Source organism: Sciurus vulgaris, assembly GCF_902686455.1.
Source record: "Sciurus vulgaris genome assembly, chromosome: 4".
Taxonomy (NCBI): domain Eukaryota; kingdom Metazoa; phylum Chordata; class Mammalia; order Rodentia; family Sciuridae; genus Sciurus; species Sciurus vulgaris.
This window is the reverse complement of record NC_136464.1, coordinates 99,825,679-99,843,516: the sequence shown is the minus strand read 5'-3', so window position 1 is coordinate 99,843,516 and position 17,838 is coordinate 99,825,679. Positions and strand designations below refer to the sequence as shown.

The 17,838-nt window shown below is 39.1% G+C and overlaps 1 protein-coding gene across 1 annotated transcript in view; it reads left to right on the top strand.

The window, feature by feature from the left end:
- The window catches only part of EEF1AKMT1 (EEF1A lysine methyltransferase 1), a 38,383-nt gene extending 23,651 nt beyond the window's left edge, over positions 1-14,732 (top strand). Inside the window, exons 3-5 of the mRNA XM_079138880.1 lie at positions 5,596-5,678; positions 12,355-12,635; positions 14,429-14,732. Coding sequence (XP_078995006.1) covers positions 5,596-5,678; positions 12,355-12,635; positions 14,429-14,565 — 501 coding nt within the window. The 3' untranslated portion in view covers positions 14,566-14,732. The remainder of the gene's footprint in view (positions 1-5,595; positions 5,679-12,354; positions 12,636-14,428) is intronic.
- The last annotated feature ends 3,106 nt before the right edge of the window (positions 14,733-17,838 follow it).

The window sequence follows — 17,838 nt, the reverse complement described above, 5'->3', positions numbered from 1 at the left end:
TATAAAAGCATGAACAAGAGAATAACAATTAGTCCTAATTGAGGAAGTTTCCCAGGAAATAGAAAAAATAGTAATGATATGAAATATAGGAAAGAAAACATTAGAAAAACTAGAGAATAAATCCAGGATGCTCATCCAACTAATAGGAGTTCCAGAAAAATAGAACAAAAACAAAGAGGAAAGGACATCTTCAGAGAATGATATGAGGAAGTTCCTAGGACTGAAAATCCTTACTAAGACACATGATTGTGATGATTGTGAAAATCGTGGATCTGGGTGATAAAGAAGATCACAGAATCTCAGAATTAGAATCATATTGCACTTCCTGATAGCTTTATTATAAACTAAAAATATAAAAATGCCTTCAACCTTTGGAGTGAAAATTTTGTTCAGCCCAGAGCAGACTCAGCTAAAGTAGCAGTCAAAATGAGAACAATAAAAACATTTTGAATATGGCAAATCTCACCACATTTACCTTCTGTGCACTTCTCAGGAGCACATGCTTGGCTTCAGCAAGTGAAAAGTACCCTTCAAAGAAAAAGGAAGAGGCGAGCTTCAGGGAAAAGGAGATCTGACACTTGAAGCAAGAGAGGGAATACCCAGGATGACAGTGACACACAAAGTCCCAGTATAATATCTGTGCCGTCTGCCTGGAGAAAGTTGGTCCAGATTATTTTAGGAAGATGGTATGATCCAGGATAGAGATCTTTAAAGGAAAAAAATAAAAGCGAGAGGAAGAAAATTATATTGAAAGGCCAAAGAAGGATGTTGGGAAAATTTGGCATAAGTAAGAGAAACCAAGCAAATGAAATGAAATAATCATGCATTTATTAACTAAAGGAAAAACAAAGAAGTACACTGGAGGGGAATACAATCATAGTCTATTGCTTGGCTCATCAACGAACACTTAACACCTGGTTCTCACTAAACACAGCTGGGGTTACAAGTATACTGAGAGAGTGAAGGAAAGAGGAAAGGTATGTACAAGAGAACAAAATTCTCATCTTCATAATGAATAATACTTAGAGTTGATTAACCAAGAGAGCATTTAAACATAATATTTAGAGCTATGGCGGTAAACATCGAAGGAAGGACCAACAGTTGAAAACGGTGGCTTCTGAGAAGTGGGGCTCTCGGGTGGGGAGACATGGGATAGGAGGCTTGTTTTTCATGGTGAGCCTGGTAGTCCTTTTGACTTTTACAGCCACGTTCCCACGGCACATAGATCAAGAGCAGGATTTTTAATTTAATTGAGTGCTATGAAGAGGTGAACCAAAACACATCATTGTCTCCTAACAGTGTTAGGTGAGGGAGAAGGACAATTTCATGGCCAGCCAGCAGATATCATCCCAAATCCAGTGAAGCCGAGGGTCTTACATGCTAAATGCACTTAGGGCTTTCCTCCAGCTATCCTAAGCAAAGAGGGCGAGGTCAGAGCTGGGCATTTTTCCTGTAGCTAAAAATGGATAGAGAGAGACATACACATGAAATCATGCATATTTACAAATGTATGTGAATGTTCTATCTTTGGAAACATTTTTAAACATGTATTTATAAGTATATATTCAGTAAACACTATATAGACATCCAGATGGAAATAAGTGAAGCAATCTTGCTTCTCATTATAGTCAGTAGATATTATTCAAGATTTGTTTATATAGTCATACCATGTGCCATTTTGAATAACATCTTATTCTAATTGTTGTCATTCTGAATGCTGGTCTTGTTTTGAGTTGTGTAGAACAGTTAAATCTTAATAAGATCATCCAGATAAACCTTTTAAAAGGTCAAAGTGAGTGCAACAATAAATAAAGCAAACTATTCTGAGACAGAAGGGATGACTGTTTTTGATGTGTGCTATGGGAATAACAAGTAAGGACACCAACCTAGACTGCTCAGATAGTAGGGAGTCAAGGAAAGCCACCCAGAGTGACAGGTGGGAATTAAATGACATAGTGTCCTAGATTTTAAAAAACAAAGCACTTCAACCTTCATTAAATTAAAATGAAACATAAAGCTAATGAATATTAAAAGAAAATACAATATTTTCATGATTTAAGGTGGAGAAACAAGGAGAGGGTTGATATATAATTAGAAACTTACCACCACATACAGTGGTTTATGCCTGTAATCTCAGAGATCTTGAGAGCCTGAAACAGGAGAATTTTAAAATATATATATTTTTATGGGTTGTAGATAGATGTAATACCTTTGTTTTACTTATTTATTTTTCTGTGGTGCTGAGAATTGAACCCAGTGCCTCACTCGTGCAAAGCAAGGCTCCACTGCTAAGTTACAACCCAGGAGAATTTTAAATTAGGCCAGCCTGGGTAGTTTGGAAAAATCCTGTCTCAGAATTAAAAAAAAAAAAAAAAAAATTTTTTTTAAGGAGTGGGAGTGTAATTGAGTGGTAGAGTGCTCATGTGTGAGATCCTGGGTTCATAAACAAGCTTAAAAGACAAGAGAAGTATCACACATGAGAGCTAAAGAATTAACATGCAGATATTTGTGTCCACCAAAGATACCAGAAAACACACCTATCAGCACACCATAGAACTGGATCTATTACTTCTTGCAGCAAGAGACTGTACGCCATGGGGAAGCTGGGAATCATCTTAGTAAGAGGGAGTTCAGAGATTGTTCTGTGATACGGGCTTGCATTAGGTATTGGGGGAAGTCTGTCAGAAAGCAGATAATTCTGTAATTGAATAGCTTAATTACTGTCTGGGAGGGGGAAGGAATCAAGTGGGCTAAAGCTGTAATGTGTAAAGCATCAGCAGGTCCTCATGTTATCTGTGAAAAGGATCATTTTTGTGACTTGCAATGTTCTTGTTTTATCTGTACTCAGACATGATTACAGAGTGGTCATTTTGTTTTGCTCCATCACAGTCAAGAATAAATGATGTTTTCTAAAATAGTTTCTGTTAAGTAGAGAGCAACTGGGCCTAGAGGTAGTAGTTGCAGGCTAGCGCTGATACCTGTCATTTTTCTTTTCTCATAGACTATATAAAGAGCTTCTACAAATAAATAAAATATAATAAAACAGTAGGCAACCCAATGGAAAAGTAGGGAAGGATAGGAATAGTTTATAAAAGAAAACATAAAACTGAATAATTGAACACATGAAAAAATGTTCAACTGTACCAGTAACATAATGCAAATTAAAATAGTTAAACATGGTCGGTAGTAATTTTAATTGGTTCAATCATTTTGGGAGGGCAGTCTGACAGAAGCTACCAACATATTAAATGCTTACACCCTTCAACCCAGAATTCCATTTCTAGAAATCTCTCCCAGGGAATTATATGCACATGTGAGCTGGGGTTGTGACTCAGTGGTAGAAGACTTGCCTGGCATGCGTAAGCACTGGGTTCCATCCTCAGAACCACATAAAATGAATAAATAAAATAAAGGTATTATGTCCATCTATAACTAAAAATATGTATAAATATTTATTTTTAAAAAGAATTATATGTACATGTATACAAAGGGGAAAACCAAAGAGATATTTATTGTAGCAGGCTGATAATAGTAAAAACTAGAAAATTTAAATCAGCCTCAAAGGGGAATAATTAAATTCTAGAGTACTTTTTAAAAGGGCAATTATAATGTTTCTTGACTTTATTTAAGAAAGCTCAGCAACGATGCCTTACAGAGTTAGGTTACAGAGTCAGTTTGAAGAGGTAAAATCGTGGTACGCATCTACTAAGTGAGATTATTTTTAAAGTATTAGATTTTCTGATGCAAGATGATAAACTAGTCGCATGGATTATCAGTTTACATTTTTGCACTGAAAAAATAGTAAAGACGTTTTTATCAAAATTATTACATTAGAGCCCTAGCCACTCGGGAGACTGAGGTGGAAGGATCACTTGAACCCATGAGTTAGAGACCAACCTGGGCAACATAGCAAGACCCTGTCATTTAAAAAAAAATTACCTTAGAAAATAATAAAGGAACAAAGATTGCCTTGAACTGAACAGAACTTTTGAAGAATTTCTGAAGAAAGCAAGTGAGTTTCAGATGGTTTGTGAAGCAGCAGTGAAAATTGCCGTCATAAGTGAGAACCACCATGAATAGGGAGCTTTTTCCCGGTGGGGAACCAGGGATGCCTGATCCAAACTCAGAGCCTATGAACACAACAGGTCAAAGTGATCATGAACCAATATCACTGTGATTAATTAAATAGTGTGCTGCTACCCTGGTGGGGCCATTTGGTCTCTTCCCCTTCTAGTCATATCTGGAAGTGAAACAGAGCCTCAGAATCAGCCACCTCCAGGCCAAATCCCAGAGGATTCCTCGCTAATCAAACTGGAGATCCTGCTTTGGGAATGCTCTAATTTGGGAAATAAAGCCAGAAAGAAACATAAAATAGAATCCAAGGTAACTCTGGAGCTCCATGATAGACAAAAAGGAAAAAAGGCAGCCCCATTCCAAACAGACGTACGCTATTGTTCTCCTTACTCAGAGTAAGTTTTTCCTTATCTGATCCGACTTCAGTCTTGAGGTATAATTCATGTACCACACAGTTCAGCCCTTTAAAGGTATAATTCAGTAGTTTTTAGTATATTCATAATTTTATGAATATACTACACTGAGTTTAGGGACACAATTCATAAGATTGTCGCAACTATCACCATGGTCGATTTTAAAACATTTTCATTGCTTTAAAAAGTCATTCAGTGAATGCCCTTTCACTGTCACCTTGTAATCCCCTGATCCTCCCAGGCCCTGCCAGCTGCTAATTAACTTTTTCCATCCATGGAAAAAGTGTGTGTAGTACTCCATTCATCAGTTGATAGATATTTTTTTTTTTTTTTTGGACACTGAACAGATTAGGATTGGGATTATTATTTTTTGCAGTGCTACCAATCAAACCCAGGACCTCTTGTAAGGCAAGCACTCTGCCTCTGAGTTCTGTCCCTAATCCTTGGATAAATTTTTTAAATGAAGAATCCTCAGTTTATGCCCCAGGCAACGAGTCTACCCCCAGCCCTGTCATTCAGAGGAGAGAGAAGCCTGTTGAAGAAATTGATTTATAGATTAGCTACTTTACTCCCACTAAGGTTATTCTTAATTTACAAATATGAATACATATTTAAGGATCAGTAGATTTTAAAAGCATCAACCAGCATGAAATGGAACAAGATGGAAAAAAAAAAGCAAAAATAGTTAGCCCTAATTGAGAAATAAGTAATTCAGAAACATGCACATGAGGTCATGTGGGGAAAAAAAAATTGTCTGCATCCCTGTGGTGTCTTTTAACACGTTCTCCCATCCTCTGTTGGTGATTGTGTTCACTTGTAGCTGAATCTAGAAGCCTTGTCAGTTCCAAGTTCAGTTTTGGAGCATGGGGGGAGACTCATAGGGGTATATTCTCTCAAGAGAAACATTAACTGGTTTTCTGTCCCCTTTTGTCATGTTAGTAGCCACTGATAATTAATGCATAAATTTAATTCATACATTACGGACTTGTATGGATTTAACATAGCTTCAAAGAAAAATTAATTTTCAAAAGGAAAAAGTGAATACATGCACACTGGTATAGTAGGTATGTGAATTCTAAAATGATATCACCCCTTTCCTCTGTTACAGCAATTGAGCCAGTTTTGGTATAGTCAGGAAACTGCTTTGCGACTAGCCCAGGAGGTGATTGCTGCTGCTGGAGAAGGTGGCAGGTGAGGTCCAAAACTTGTTTCCTTTTTGTCTTTTAGTCAAAATGAATCTGAGGCACATCTCACACAATGGCATGAAAACTGGTTATCATACTTATGAACCCTAAATGGATCTGTAAGTTAATATTTTGAATGTTCTTCCTAGATGAGAGATGGTTTGTGAGACATTTGTTTGTACAATCCTATGCAAATATTATGGTTTGCAGCACATGACCCATTTAAGAATTGCTTCAGCACTGAGTTTCTAATCTCTCTCTCTATATATTTTTGTGTGTGGTGATACTGGAGATTAAACCTAGGACCTTGCATATGCTAGGCAAATGTTCTACTACTGAGCTACATCCCCAGCCCTTTATTCTTTATATTAACATTTTCTAACTCATTTTGTTCCTTCATACTTCTAGAGTTTGCTTTAAAAGAGAACACCCTGGAGGCTGGGGGCATAGCTCAGTAGTAGAGCACTTGCTTAGCATGTACAAGGCCGAGGATTTGATCCCCAGTATGCTAAAAAAAAAAAAGAAGAAAAAAGAGAGAATCATGTTTGGTCTTTTGTTAATATAGGTTTTCTTTTTTATTAATTTGTTTTTTTATTTTTGTCAAGGTTTTTCATGCATATATTAAAGAGTCAAATGTTTCTGAAAAGGTTTATTCAGAAAAACCTCCATTACTAACTTCCCTCGTGCCTGCCCCCTGCCCCACTTTCAGCTTCTTTTCAGTTGATTCTTTTAGTATTTATAGTCAGATTTCTGAAAAACATGTTATATTGCCACCTTTTGTTTTGTTTTTTTTTAGACATTTACAGTCATTCCCCCTTATCTGTAGGGGGATCCACTCCAAGATCCCCAGTGGGTACCTGAAACCACAGGTAGTATGAAACTCTTTCTATGCCATGTTGTTGCATACATACATTCTTATGATAAAGTTTAATTTATAAATTAGGCACAGTAATAGATCAACAACAGCAACTGAAATTTATTTAAAATTTATGAACAATTTTTGGAGTTCTCCATGTAATGTTTTAGAACTGTATCAGTTACGGATAACTGAAACTGCAGAAAGCAAAACCACAGTTAAGGGGATACTTCTGTCTTTCTTGACCTTTCACCATAGAGAATGAGGATTTAACTCCTTCATGCTCTACTAGTCACATAACATGCATGCTTTCTGTCCATATTCCCAATAGTCATATCCTAATTTTGGTTAGTACCAGTTCATGTTGTTATGGAGGTATAGTGTTATTTATAGTTAAAACTTCAATTTTCCTCTTTTCTACAACTTTTTATTTTCTATGCAGATAATAATTTTCTTACTTTTATGTATTCTGTATCCATATTATTAATTAACCCCCAAATTCTCCTATCAGTAAGTACAAACATTTTGACAACTGAAAAAAGTTACTCCTAGGCTTTGCAACCTGTTCTAATCTGAACTGGCTGTCTTCCAGTTTTGCTTCAGCTCTTCTTACTTGAGCTTCACCAGCATGCCAGGGGTCTATTTACCTCTCTTTGTTCTAGAGTCCCTGTGTCCTATCCCCAGTTCTTAGTTTACAACCTCATTTAAATGGGGTACATTCTCCTATAGCTTCCACAGAAAAGGTACATAGGAGGGATTCATATCTGAAAATGTTTTTATTCTTCCCTTTCTCTCTCTCTCTCTCTCTCTCTCTCTCTCTCTCTCTCTCTCTCTCTCTCTCTCTCTCTCTCTCTCTCTCTCTCTCTCTCCCCAAATCCTAGGAAATGAACTCAGGGATACTTTACCACTGAGCTATATCCCAGTCCTTTTCTATTTTTTGAGACAGGGTCTTGCTAAGTTACAGAGGCTGGCCTCGAACTCATGATCCCTCCTGCTTCAGCTTCCAGTAGCAGGGATTCCAGGTGTTGCACTATTGCACTTGATGTTATGGTTTGGCTCTGGAATTCCCCAGTCTCATGTGTTGAAGACTTGGTTCCCAAGGCCATCATGTTTGTAGTTGTAGTTTTGGAAGTGAATGCATTATAAGAGCTCGAAGTTCAGCAGTGGATCAATTCACTGATTGACTAAAAATGTGCATATACTATTGGGAGTTGGTATAAACTGTAGGAGGTGGAGCCTAGTTGGAAGAAGTGTGTCACTGGGGCATGCCCTTGGGGACCGTATCTTGTTCCTGACACCTTCCTTTTCTCTTGCTTTCTTGCTCTTGCTCTTGCTCTGTCACCCTTTCTCCATCTCTCTGCTTCCCAGATGCCATGAGCTGGCAGCTTTCCTCTGTCCTACCCTTCCACCATGATAGCCCAAAGTAATGGAGCCAGCCAACCATGGATTGAAACCTTAAAACTGTGAGCCGAAATCTTTCCTTCTCTTAAGTTGTTTTTCTCAGGTATTTGTAATAGCAAGAAAAAGCTAATTACCACAAAGGACTTCTCCCCAACACTTGGTTGTGATAATTTTTCTGAGTATTTAAATTTGGATTTTGAAGGTATTGCTACATTGTCTCCAAGCTTCCATTGGTTCTGTTGAAAAAGCCAATGACATTCTGATTTCTTGTAGGAAACCTGGTTTTTTCCCATTCTTCCCCACCACAGGCTTAGGGTTTTCTTTTCTTAATCCTTGGTACTCAAAATGTCTATTTTTTTTTTTTTTTTGCCACTTTTATCTATTGCATTGAGCACTAAGGAACATTTTTTTTCTTGTAACCTATGTCCTTTAGTTTGGGACAAATTTGTCTTAAATTCTCCAGGAATATTAGTTACAGGATTTATAAATGTTTTCTTTTCCTTGAATAGTTTCTATTTACTCTGAAATGCTTTTTTCTATTTGTTTAACCTTAGATACTTATCTAATATTAGATGCTTTCTTTGCATGTCTGTTGACCCTCAGCTGTCCATTCATATTTAAGGGTGGGACACCCAAAAGCTGGAAGTTTTGACATGTGGGTGTTCTGGGGTGTTCCTTATCTACTTCGGTTTTATTGTTGTAGTTTTGTAGTTTTGGGGTTTAGTGCTAAGGATTGAACCCAGGGCCTCACACATGCTAAGCACCTACTCTACCACTGAACTATACCTGCAGCCCTATCTTATCTACTTTGGTCTCTGCAATTGGAGAATCAGGATGAGCTATTTCCTAGAGATCCCCTAGTGTCAATGTGCATAGCATTTTCCTATAGGCTGGTCAGAAATCTAGGGAAGATTCTCTTAATTCTTCCCTGGAAGTTAAGCATCCTTAAATGACTGAAAGAAGAGGAAGTCTCAATATCTGTTGAGTTTAATGTATTCCTTCTAACTTCCTATTCTTTTGTTCTTTTTTGGTTTGCTTTGCTTTTTTTTTTTTTTTTCTTTTCAGGGCCAGGTATGGAACCTAGGACCTTAGCATGCTAGACAAGAGCCCTGTCACTGAGCTGAACACTTACAACATAAGTTGTGTCTGGCATCCCTCTCTTGAGCATGCCCCAATCCAGAAAACATTCCTCCAGTTTCTGCAAGTCATGGAAGGCAGATGTTTCAAGACATGGGTTTGGAAGAGAATCCCAGGGATGAATTGCTTTTTAAATAGATCATTTTGGTGTAGTCCTGAAATCCCAGCTACTTGGGAGGCTGAGGCAGGAGGACCACAAATTCAACACCAGTCTGGGTAACATAGTAAGACCCTGTCCAAAATAAAATAAAATAAAAAGGACTGGGAGAGTACTTGCCTAGCATGTGTGAGACCTTGGGTTCAATCTCTAGTATCGCAAGGAAAAAATGTATAGATGTTTCAACAGATTTTTTTGTTTTTAGCCTTGTCTTGAGTATCCTATGTCCTGAGCCCTGGGGGAACTCTATGACATAAGCCAAGGTGCCACTCAGCTCTCCTGACTGCCATTGTCAGATTTGACTTTCTTGGGTCAACTGAGCCCGTTAACGCCCACCCATTTTCAACTTCCTAAGTGTGGGTTTCTTTCTTTTTTGGTGTGTGTGTATCAGGGATTGAACCTAGGGGTGCTTAACCACTGAGCCATCCCCAGACCTTTTTTTTAAATTATATTTTTTTGTTTTAGAGACAGGGTCTCACTGAGTTAGTCAGGACCTTGCTAAGTTACTAAGGCTGGCTTTGAACTCGTGATCCTCCTGTCTCAGCCTCCTGAGCCACTGGGATTACAGGTATGCACCACCACACCCATCAAAGTGTGGTTTCTTTATTCTCCTCTCCTATTGCATTTATTCTTAAAAGTTTATATCTAAAGAACCATACAAAACAAAAGTTTACTCCTGTGTTACTTGGTGGGCTTCCATAAGGAAAAAAATCTACACAAATGTGTTCAATATGCCATTTTTACCTTGAAGTTTTAAAGATTTTTGTTTTTCTGTTCTTTTTTTTTTATTATTATGTTGCTGTTTATAGGTTTTTCTTAGTATGTTGGTCAGCTTCCCATTTCTATAACAAATATCTAAGATAAATCAACTTAAAAAGAGGAAAAGTTTATTTTGGCTCATGGTTTTGGAGTTTTTAGTCCATGGTTGGCCTAATGCTTTTGGGTCTGTGGTGAGGCAGCACATCATGACAAGAGCACATGGTAGAGGAGTCTAAATGGCCAAGAAGCAAAAAGACAGCACAAGGCCAGGATCCCAGTATTCCCTTCTAGGGCACATCCCTAATGACCTAACTCCTTCCACTGGGCCTCACCTCCTAAAGGTTCTTCTGCTTCCCAGTAGCACCATGGCTGGGGACCAAGCCTTTAACACATAGGTCATTGGGTGACATTCAAGACCCAAACTACAGTACTTCTTGAAGATGTTTCTTATGGATACTTTCTTTTTTTCCCCCCCATTAATGAGAGCCTTGGAAGCAACTTTTTTTTCTGAAAGGTAACATCAATATCTGTAGGAACCAAGTCATAATGTTAAAGATGAATGATAGTAAATATAATTTATTGAGCACAATGTGCCCTGTCTCCTAAGTGCTTTACCACTGTCATTTTATTCTGTCCTCTTGTCTCTGTGGAGTCATTACTTTTATACTCTCCATTTTAAAGACAGACAGCAAGGCTGGAGAGATTCAGTCATTTGCCAAAGGTCACCTAGTGGTTGGCTGATTCAGGCGCTACCTGATAACCTTCATTGTCTTTTGCCAACTTCTCCAGCCTCTCGGGTCTCATTCCATCTTGCAACTTGGTCCACTGCCCTGCCTGAAGTGCAGAGAAGACCTGCTCAAGGCAAGCTCTCAGATTTTGTTTGCCTGGAAATATGTTTATTTTTCTTTCTTTCTCAGAATATTTTGTTGTTGTTGTTGTACGTAAGCTGAGCACAGTGTGCACACCTATAACCCCAGCAACTCGGGAGGTTGAGGTAGGAGGATAGCAAGTTTGAAGCCAGCTTTGGCAACTTAGCAAAGCCTTGTCTCAAAATAAAAAATAAACAGGGCTAGGGGTGTAGCTGTGTAGAAGGAAGGAAGGGAGAGAGGGAAGGGAAAAGAAGAAGAAGGGACAGGGCTGGGGATATAGCTCAAGTTGGTAGAGTGTTTGCCTGTCAAGCACAAGGCCCTAAGTTCAATCCCCAGCACCACACAAAAAAAAAAAAAAAAAAAAGAAGAAGGAGGGAAGGAGGGAAGGAGGGAAGGAGGGAGGGAGGGAGGGAGGGAGGGAAGGAAAAGGAAAAGAAGGGACGGGAGGGATTTCCATTGTGTGCACCTGATCCTGGATGTTGCAGCTTGTTCTCTTTCAGCCAAGTAGGGATAGGATCCCACTGTCCCTGTGCTCCTTCTCCCCCAGCCCCATGCAGAAGTACTGCACTGGGAGGCCACATCCTCACCAGTCAGCTAGGACACACATTTTGACCTCACTAGCCTTTACTATTCCATACCCATGAAATCACGTTTTACTCCTCTCTGTTCCTTGAATAGATCTTGATGATCAGTCCTAATCAGCACAAAAGTGCTATTTCAGTCTTTTTAAAGTGGCTATTGTTAGAATAAACATACCACAGTCAACTCAGCATTTCAATATTTAGGTGACTTCTGGCTTTTTCAGCAATTGGAGTTAAAAGTTAACTCTTAGAATACTACCCATTCATAAACCGTGGACTGCTTGTAATGAAATAGAGTCTGAGCTGGGAATGTAGCTCGGTGATAGAGCGCATGCCTAGCACGCGCAAAGCCCTGTTTTCAATCCCAAGCACTAGGAAAAAAAAAAATAGATTCTTCAATTTTCTTACACACACACAAAAAAAAGATGCAAACATTCAGAGTGTTTGTCTGCAGCAAGACCTCATTTTAGCATATCTTTTTGGAAAACTAGAGATATTTAGGGAGTTACTTGGGATTTTTCTTGCAAGATCATGAATATTACAAAATGACTTCAAAATATTTAGTTTGGACTAAAAGTATTTGGAAGAAGTATTAAAGTCTCAAAATGAAAACACTTGATGAATTTAGGCTTTGGCTAAATGCATCTAACTTTTATCATAATGTGTGCCTGGTGTTTTAAATATTTTTTTCTATAAAAATACATTTATTATTTCATAAACCAAAATTATGAGTTACATATTTTAAATACCAAATTCTTTAAAAGTGAGGCTGTATAATTTTTCCTCAAAAATTTACTAATCATTAGCTTGCACTATTATTTGATTCAAGAAAATCTGAACACAAGGACCCATTATTTTGGGGCAAAGTATTTGTTGTTTATCACCATTAAAGATCTTTCACAGTGTATCATTTTGTATTGTAGAATAGCGTGTGTGAGTGCCCCCAGTGTTTATCAGAAGCTCAGAGAACTACACAGAGAAGACTTCTCTATATACATCTTTGAATATGACAAAAGATTCGCCATGTATGGAGAAGAATTTATCTTCTATGATTATAATAATCCACTGGATTTACCTGAAAAAATTGCTGCACATAGTTTTGACATTGTAATAGCAGATCCTCCCTATCTTTCTGAGGAATGTCTCAGAAAGACATCAGAAACCATCAAGTACCTGACGAGGGGCAAGATTCTGCTGTGCACAGGTAGGTACCACATTTTGTGTCTCATATAGGCTGATGACAGTGGATAATCAAGACTTGGGTTCTAAGAGCTAGAAGAGATCTTAGAACTCAAATCCTTAGTTCTGAATCTTAGAACTGAATTAACCACTTATCATGTGATCTTAAATAAATTATTTAACCTCTCTGTGCCCTGGGATTCTGATCTGTAAACTAGAACTGATAATACTACTTGCTTTTAAGGGTCATGGTGAATAGTGCTGATCATGAAATTCTTAGCTTACATTGATGCATGTAAGTCATTATTTTTACTTAATGGTCATCATAGTAATAATAGTATTTGATCCAGACTTCACCAGTGATACAGAGAAAATCAGAATCTATAAAGGGAATTACCTTAAGTTATAGAGCTAAACATTACATTAGGTTCGTTAAAGTAAAAGTTTTCTTGCTGTGCAACTGATACACTTTCTTAAGGTGGATCTGTTAACATTTGAGAACTAAAACTCCACCTACCCATTCTTTACTTCTGTGCAGCCCCTGTGTCTGTGTGCTTGTTTTGATCCCAGGTCCTCCTCCCAGGTCCTCAGGGCCGCAGCTTCTTTCCTGCATACCCTGCTCTGCTCTGTGCCCTGGAGCTGCAAGGGGTCTGCTCTTGGGTGATGCAAAATTGTTTATTTGATGAAGAATACCATTCTTTGTTCATACCAATGTAATTTTACTTAATGTTCATTCACTTGACAACTGTTTACTAACCCTATGTGCCAGCCACAAAGGATATACCTTTTAGTTTTAGGAGAGAAGTATTTAAAAAATGTGACAAAACAAACCTAAGAATTGAAGCTCTAATTCTCTTAAGTGTGATGAAAGAAAGAGAGAAGCCAGGCTGGTGCTGGGAATGACTAGGAGGGAACGCCAGACTCGGGGCAAGGTCTCAGTGGACAGTTCAGATTCCCTCAACTCTGGCAGGAGTGGCTCAGCACAGCCCACATGCAGGGGCCCAATGAGACCAAAGTGTGGTGTCAAGCAGTGTGCAACAAAAGGTGTCCCCACCCCAGCCCTGTACAGGTGGCAGCAAGGAACCGAGGCTTCCTTTTACAATGTTCAGTCTGAAAGCAGTGGGGTCCAATTAGTCTGAAGATGGTTTCTGTAGCTTTGTACCAAAGAGGCTGGTGGATGCAGGTGCCATGTGGAGCCACCACAGGGTCCAGCTGAGATGACACTAGTTCTGGCAGGGTTACAGCAGTAGGAATAGATAAAAGATCAAGTTGGGAGATGAAATTGGAAGAACTTGCTATGCTCTGTAGGTGGAGGGGGAAGAAAGCAAGAATCGGGGATTCTTCTGGTTTCTGGCTGGTGCTCTCTGCAACATGTGGGTATTGGGAGAGGGGTGCTTTGGGCAAGATGGACCACAGGGCAAGGAGTGGGCTGGGAGAGAAATTAGAGAGTTGGGAAAAAAGGTGGTGCATATTCATTCATATGCTTTGTAAGATTAGATACTACCAAAAAAAGAGACTCTCGACTCAACATCTGGGAAGCCCTAGCAGTTCTTTTTGCTTTCTTGTCTTCCGTTATAAATATAATCTACTTCTGTTTCTAAGTGTCTAAGCTTTGCAGAAATAGGAAAATTACTTATTAACTAAAAAAGAAATGGAAAAAAGAAGATATTTTGTAAAATGTCTGAAAAGGTAAAATGGGATATAAAGAATGGACCCCCAACCTATGTGTTAGTTGTTTCAAGTATTCTAGAATCCGCTCCACAGCCCATGATTGGTCCCCTCTCCTGGTTGGAGTTTCATTGGATTTGTTCTCCTCAGGTGCCGTCATGGAAGAACAGGCAGCGCAACTCCTGGATGTGAGGATGTGCAAGTTTATTCCAAAACACACCCGAAACTTGGCAAATGAGTTTCGCTGTTATGTGAATTATGATTCTGGACTGGACTCTGAAACCTAAATACAGGCAGGGACATGTTACTCAGTAAAGGATCCCAGTGACATTTTCATTTCCCTCTTTTTATTTTCTTAGTCAATCGAAAAGATATAACTTCTTCTCCCACTCCTCCCCAAACTGGGGCTGTCCTGGCCTAATTTTCAAAATAAAGGAGAAAACCGTCATTATCATTTCCTTTATAAGGCATCCCTCGAGTTTGGGATTCTTCTGCCAGTTAAATCCATGGAATTAGAGTTGGAAGAAATCTTAAAACCTGTCTAATCCATTCCTTGCTCTACATATGTGGAAAAAGAGAACGACTCCTGGCTTGCCCAGGCCTCTTGAGGTTGACAGGATGTTGGCCTCTGCCTTGGGCCAGAAGTTCCCTTAAAGTGGGCTCCTGCTGACCAGCAGTGGATGGTGCGTGCCTCTAGAGGTTGGCATGCAGCATCCTGGGTCTTGTGAGGGCCCTTGACATCTTGCTCCAGCCACCCACTGAGGCTTGACTTGCCTCCATGAAATCAGTTGGTAATCCAAAGAACCAAATCTGAGTGACTCTTATATTTCTCCTCCTCTTCCCAGTTCTGGGAGGGATGACTTGCATGTATCCCAGGTGCCATCTGTGGGGGACTCAGCCTCAGCACACTCACTCCCTCCAAACTGCCTGAAGAAGTCAGTGCCACCTGTGAACCAAACATTGTTACCAAGAAACAGCTGGAGACTAGGCTAGAGTCTTACTGTGCAAAAAATATTTCTGATACATCTATACCCCAAAAGTTTACATGGTAATCAAAAGGAATGAACAATTGATATCTACAAGTCAGAGGGATCTTAAGGACATCATGCTGGGTGAAAAAAAGCCAATCCCCAAAGGTCACATGCCATATGTTTCCAGTTTTATAACTTTCTCCAATGAAGAACAGATTAGTGGATGGCAGGGGTTAGAATGAGGTGGGGGTAAAGGCGGATGGGCATGACCTCAAAGGGAAGTTCTCTGTAGTTCTGGAAGGTTCTGTCTTGTCTGTGGCCAGGGTTTCACAGATCTGCACATGTGACAGTGTTACAGAGAACTGACACATGCACAAATGAGTGTGTAAAACAAATGTGAACTGAGAATGGGGTCTATGGTTGTACTGGCATTGGTCTCCTGGTTGTGGCACTATGCTGTAGTTTCATAGCATGTTACCACAGGGGAAACTGGGTAAAGGGTACAGAAGACCTTTCTGGTAATTTTGCAATTTCTCAGAGATCTATAATAATTTCAAAATATTTTCCCCCAAAATCAACACTGTCTTTCTGTGAAAGGATTATTTCCCACCTCATATGACTTGCTCTGACCAAGAGGATGTGAAAGGAAGTGACACATGTCACTTCTGACTAGAGCTCTGCTTCCCTCTGGCAGTGACCATCATTATTCCAGACAGAAGCTGCTCTGGCTGTGTAGTCCTCAAAGGTGGCAGGGCCACAGCCAACATGCAGGAGACTTGAGGGACAAGTGAGAAATGAGCTTTTGCTGTTGACTATCAGACTGTGGGCTTGTTACTCACTGGAGCAAAACCTGACCTGTCCTGACTGATCCAGAGAGGAGGGACTGAGCACATGAAAGGGAAGATGGGGGACCTGCTCTTGTTTTTTCTGACTTCAGTAATCGTACTTCTGGACAACTTTTAATTTAAAAATCATTTTATTTCTATGAGACACTGATTTTTATCATCACCTGACACATTATTTAATAAATGTTATTTTTAAAAAATCACTGCTTTCCTTGTGAATTGTTATGCTAAAAATTGCCTAAACCAATGACAAATTATATAGAGAAATGAAATGTTCAGTTTATGAATTGTAGACAAGTAACAACCTAGAAATCACAGAATTTTGTCCTATAAATCAGTCATTTAGTTGAAGAGAAAACTTTCTTCTTTTCCAGAGTGGAGGGAGGGAAAGGGGAAGGCTTAATTCATCAAAAATGTATACAAGTTAGGAGGCTTACAAAATGAAGTAATGGCATTTTCTGTTTAATAAGTAGCCAAAGTGTGTTTCATGGCTTTGGACCCCTGATATGATTTCAATTATAGCCAATCTGGGTTCAGTATGATCCACTTCTGGATTTCATAAAAGATCTGCAGCTATACCTTTGTGACCTTTAAAACAAAAAACAAAAAACATTAGGCCAGGTGTGTTCCTTGCAGTCTGTCTGATTAGGTCTGGGAGGCACTCCAAGGAGATTTGAGAAAGGCTGGGCTGGACCCGTTCACATCTGCCAATCATCATGAACTCTCAGGAAGCTCCTGGCCCCTCATGCTCCAAAGACTTCAAAGACTAAAAAGAGTATTTTCATAAACATTTTTGTAAGTCAGAGATTTGCACTGAGACAAAGTAACCAACCAATGAGTGAGAAAGAATAATTTCAGTTTTGCTAATAGACTGTAAATAATTAGTCAGCTGCGTATTTGGAGCAGTGAGGAGCCTAGAAAGCAAGGGCAGATGAAAGGCATGGTGGGGGGGAGCTTTGTTTTTTTTTTTTTTTTTTTTTTTTTTTGGCAGTACAGGGGACTAGTGAACCCAGGGATGCTTTACCATAGAACTGCAGCCCCAGCTTATTTTTGGTTTTTATTCTGAGGCAGGGTCTCACTAAGTTGCCAGGCTGGCCTTGAACTTGTGATCCTCCTGGCTCAGCCTCCCGAATCTCTTGGATTATGCACAGGGAACTTTAAGACATTTCAGATGGGAGTTCCATGTTCTTTCCCTCTCCATTCTTTTCTAAAATCAGAACTCAAGCCAGTTACTAAAAATTATATTCTTTTCCTCCTGCTGAAAGTGATGGAGTAAAATGAGATGTTTGGGTGACTGGCCCCCTATATGGAACTGTTGGTATTTGCAAAATATATTTTATTTACTCTTCCCAAATGAATGTTTTTATAAAACAAACATGCAATAGAAACAGTAATCTGTCCTCTAGTGGATGCCTGAAACCTCAGTATCAAGACCTATATATATTTTGTTTTTTCCAGTACCTATATGATAAAGTAAAGATAATAACAAATAATAAAACAATTATAGCAATACACAGTAATAACATTGCCAGCATCACTATGCTTGCACTTTGGGTTTGTTTGTTTTGCTTTTGTTTTTTGGAATGAGACCAGGTGTCACCATATTGTCCAGGCTGGCTGCAAACTCCTAGACCCAGGTGATCCTCTTGCCTCAGCCTCTCAAGTAACTGGGACTACTTTCTACCATACCTGATTTTAAGGTCATTTTTAAGTAAAATAAGGTTTACTTGAACATCAGCACAAT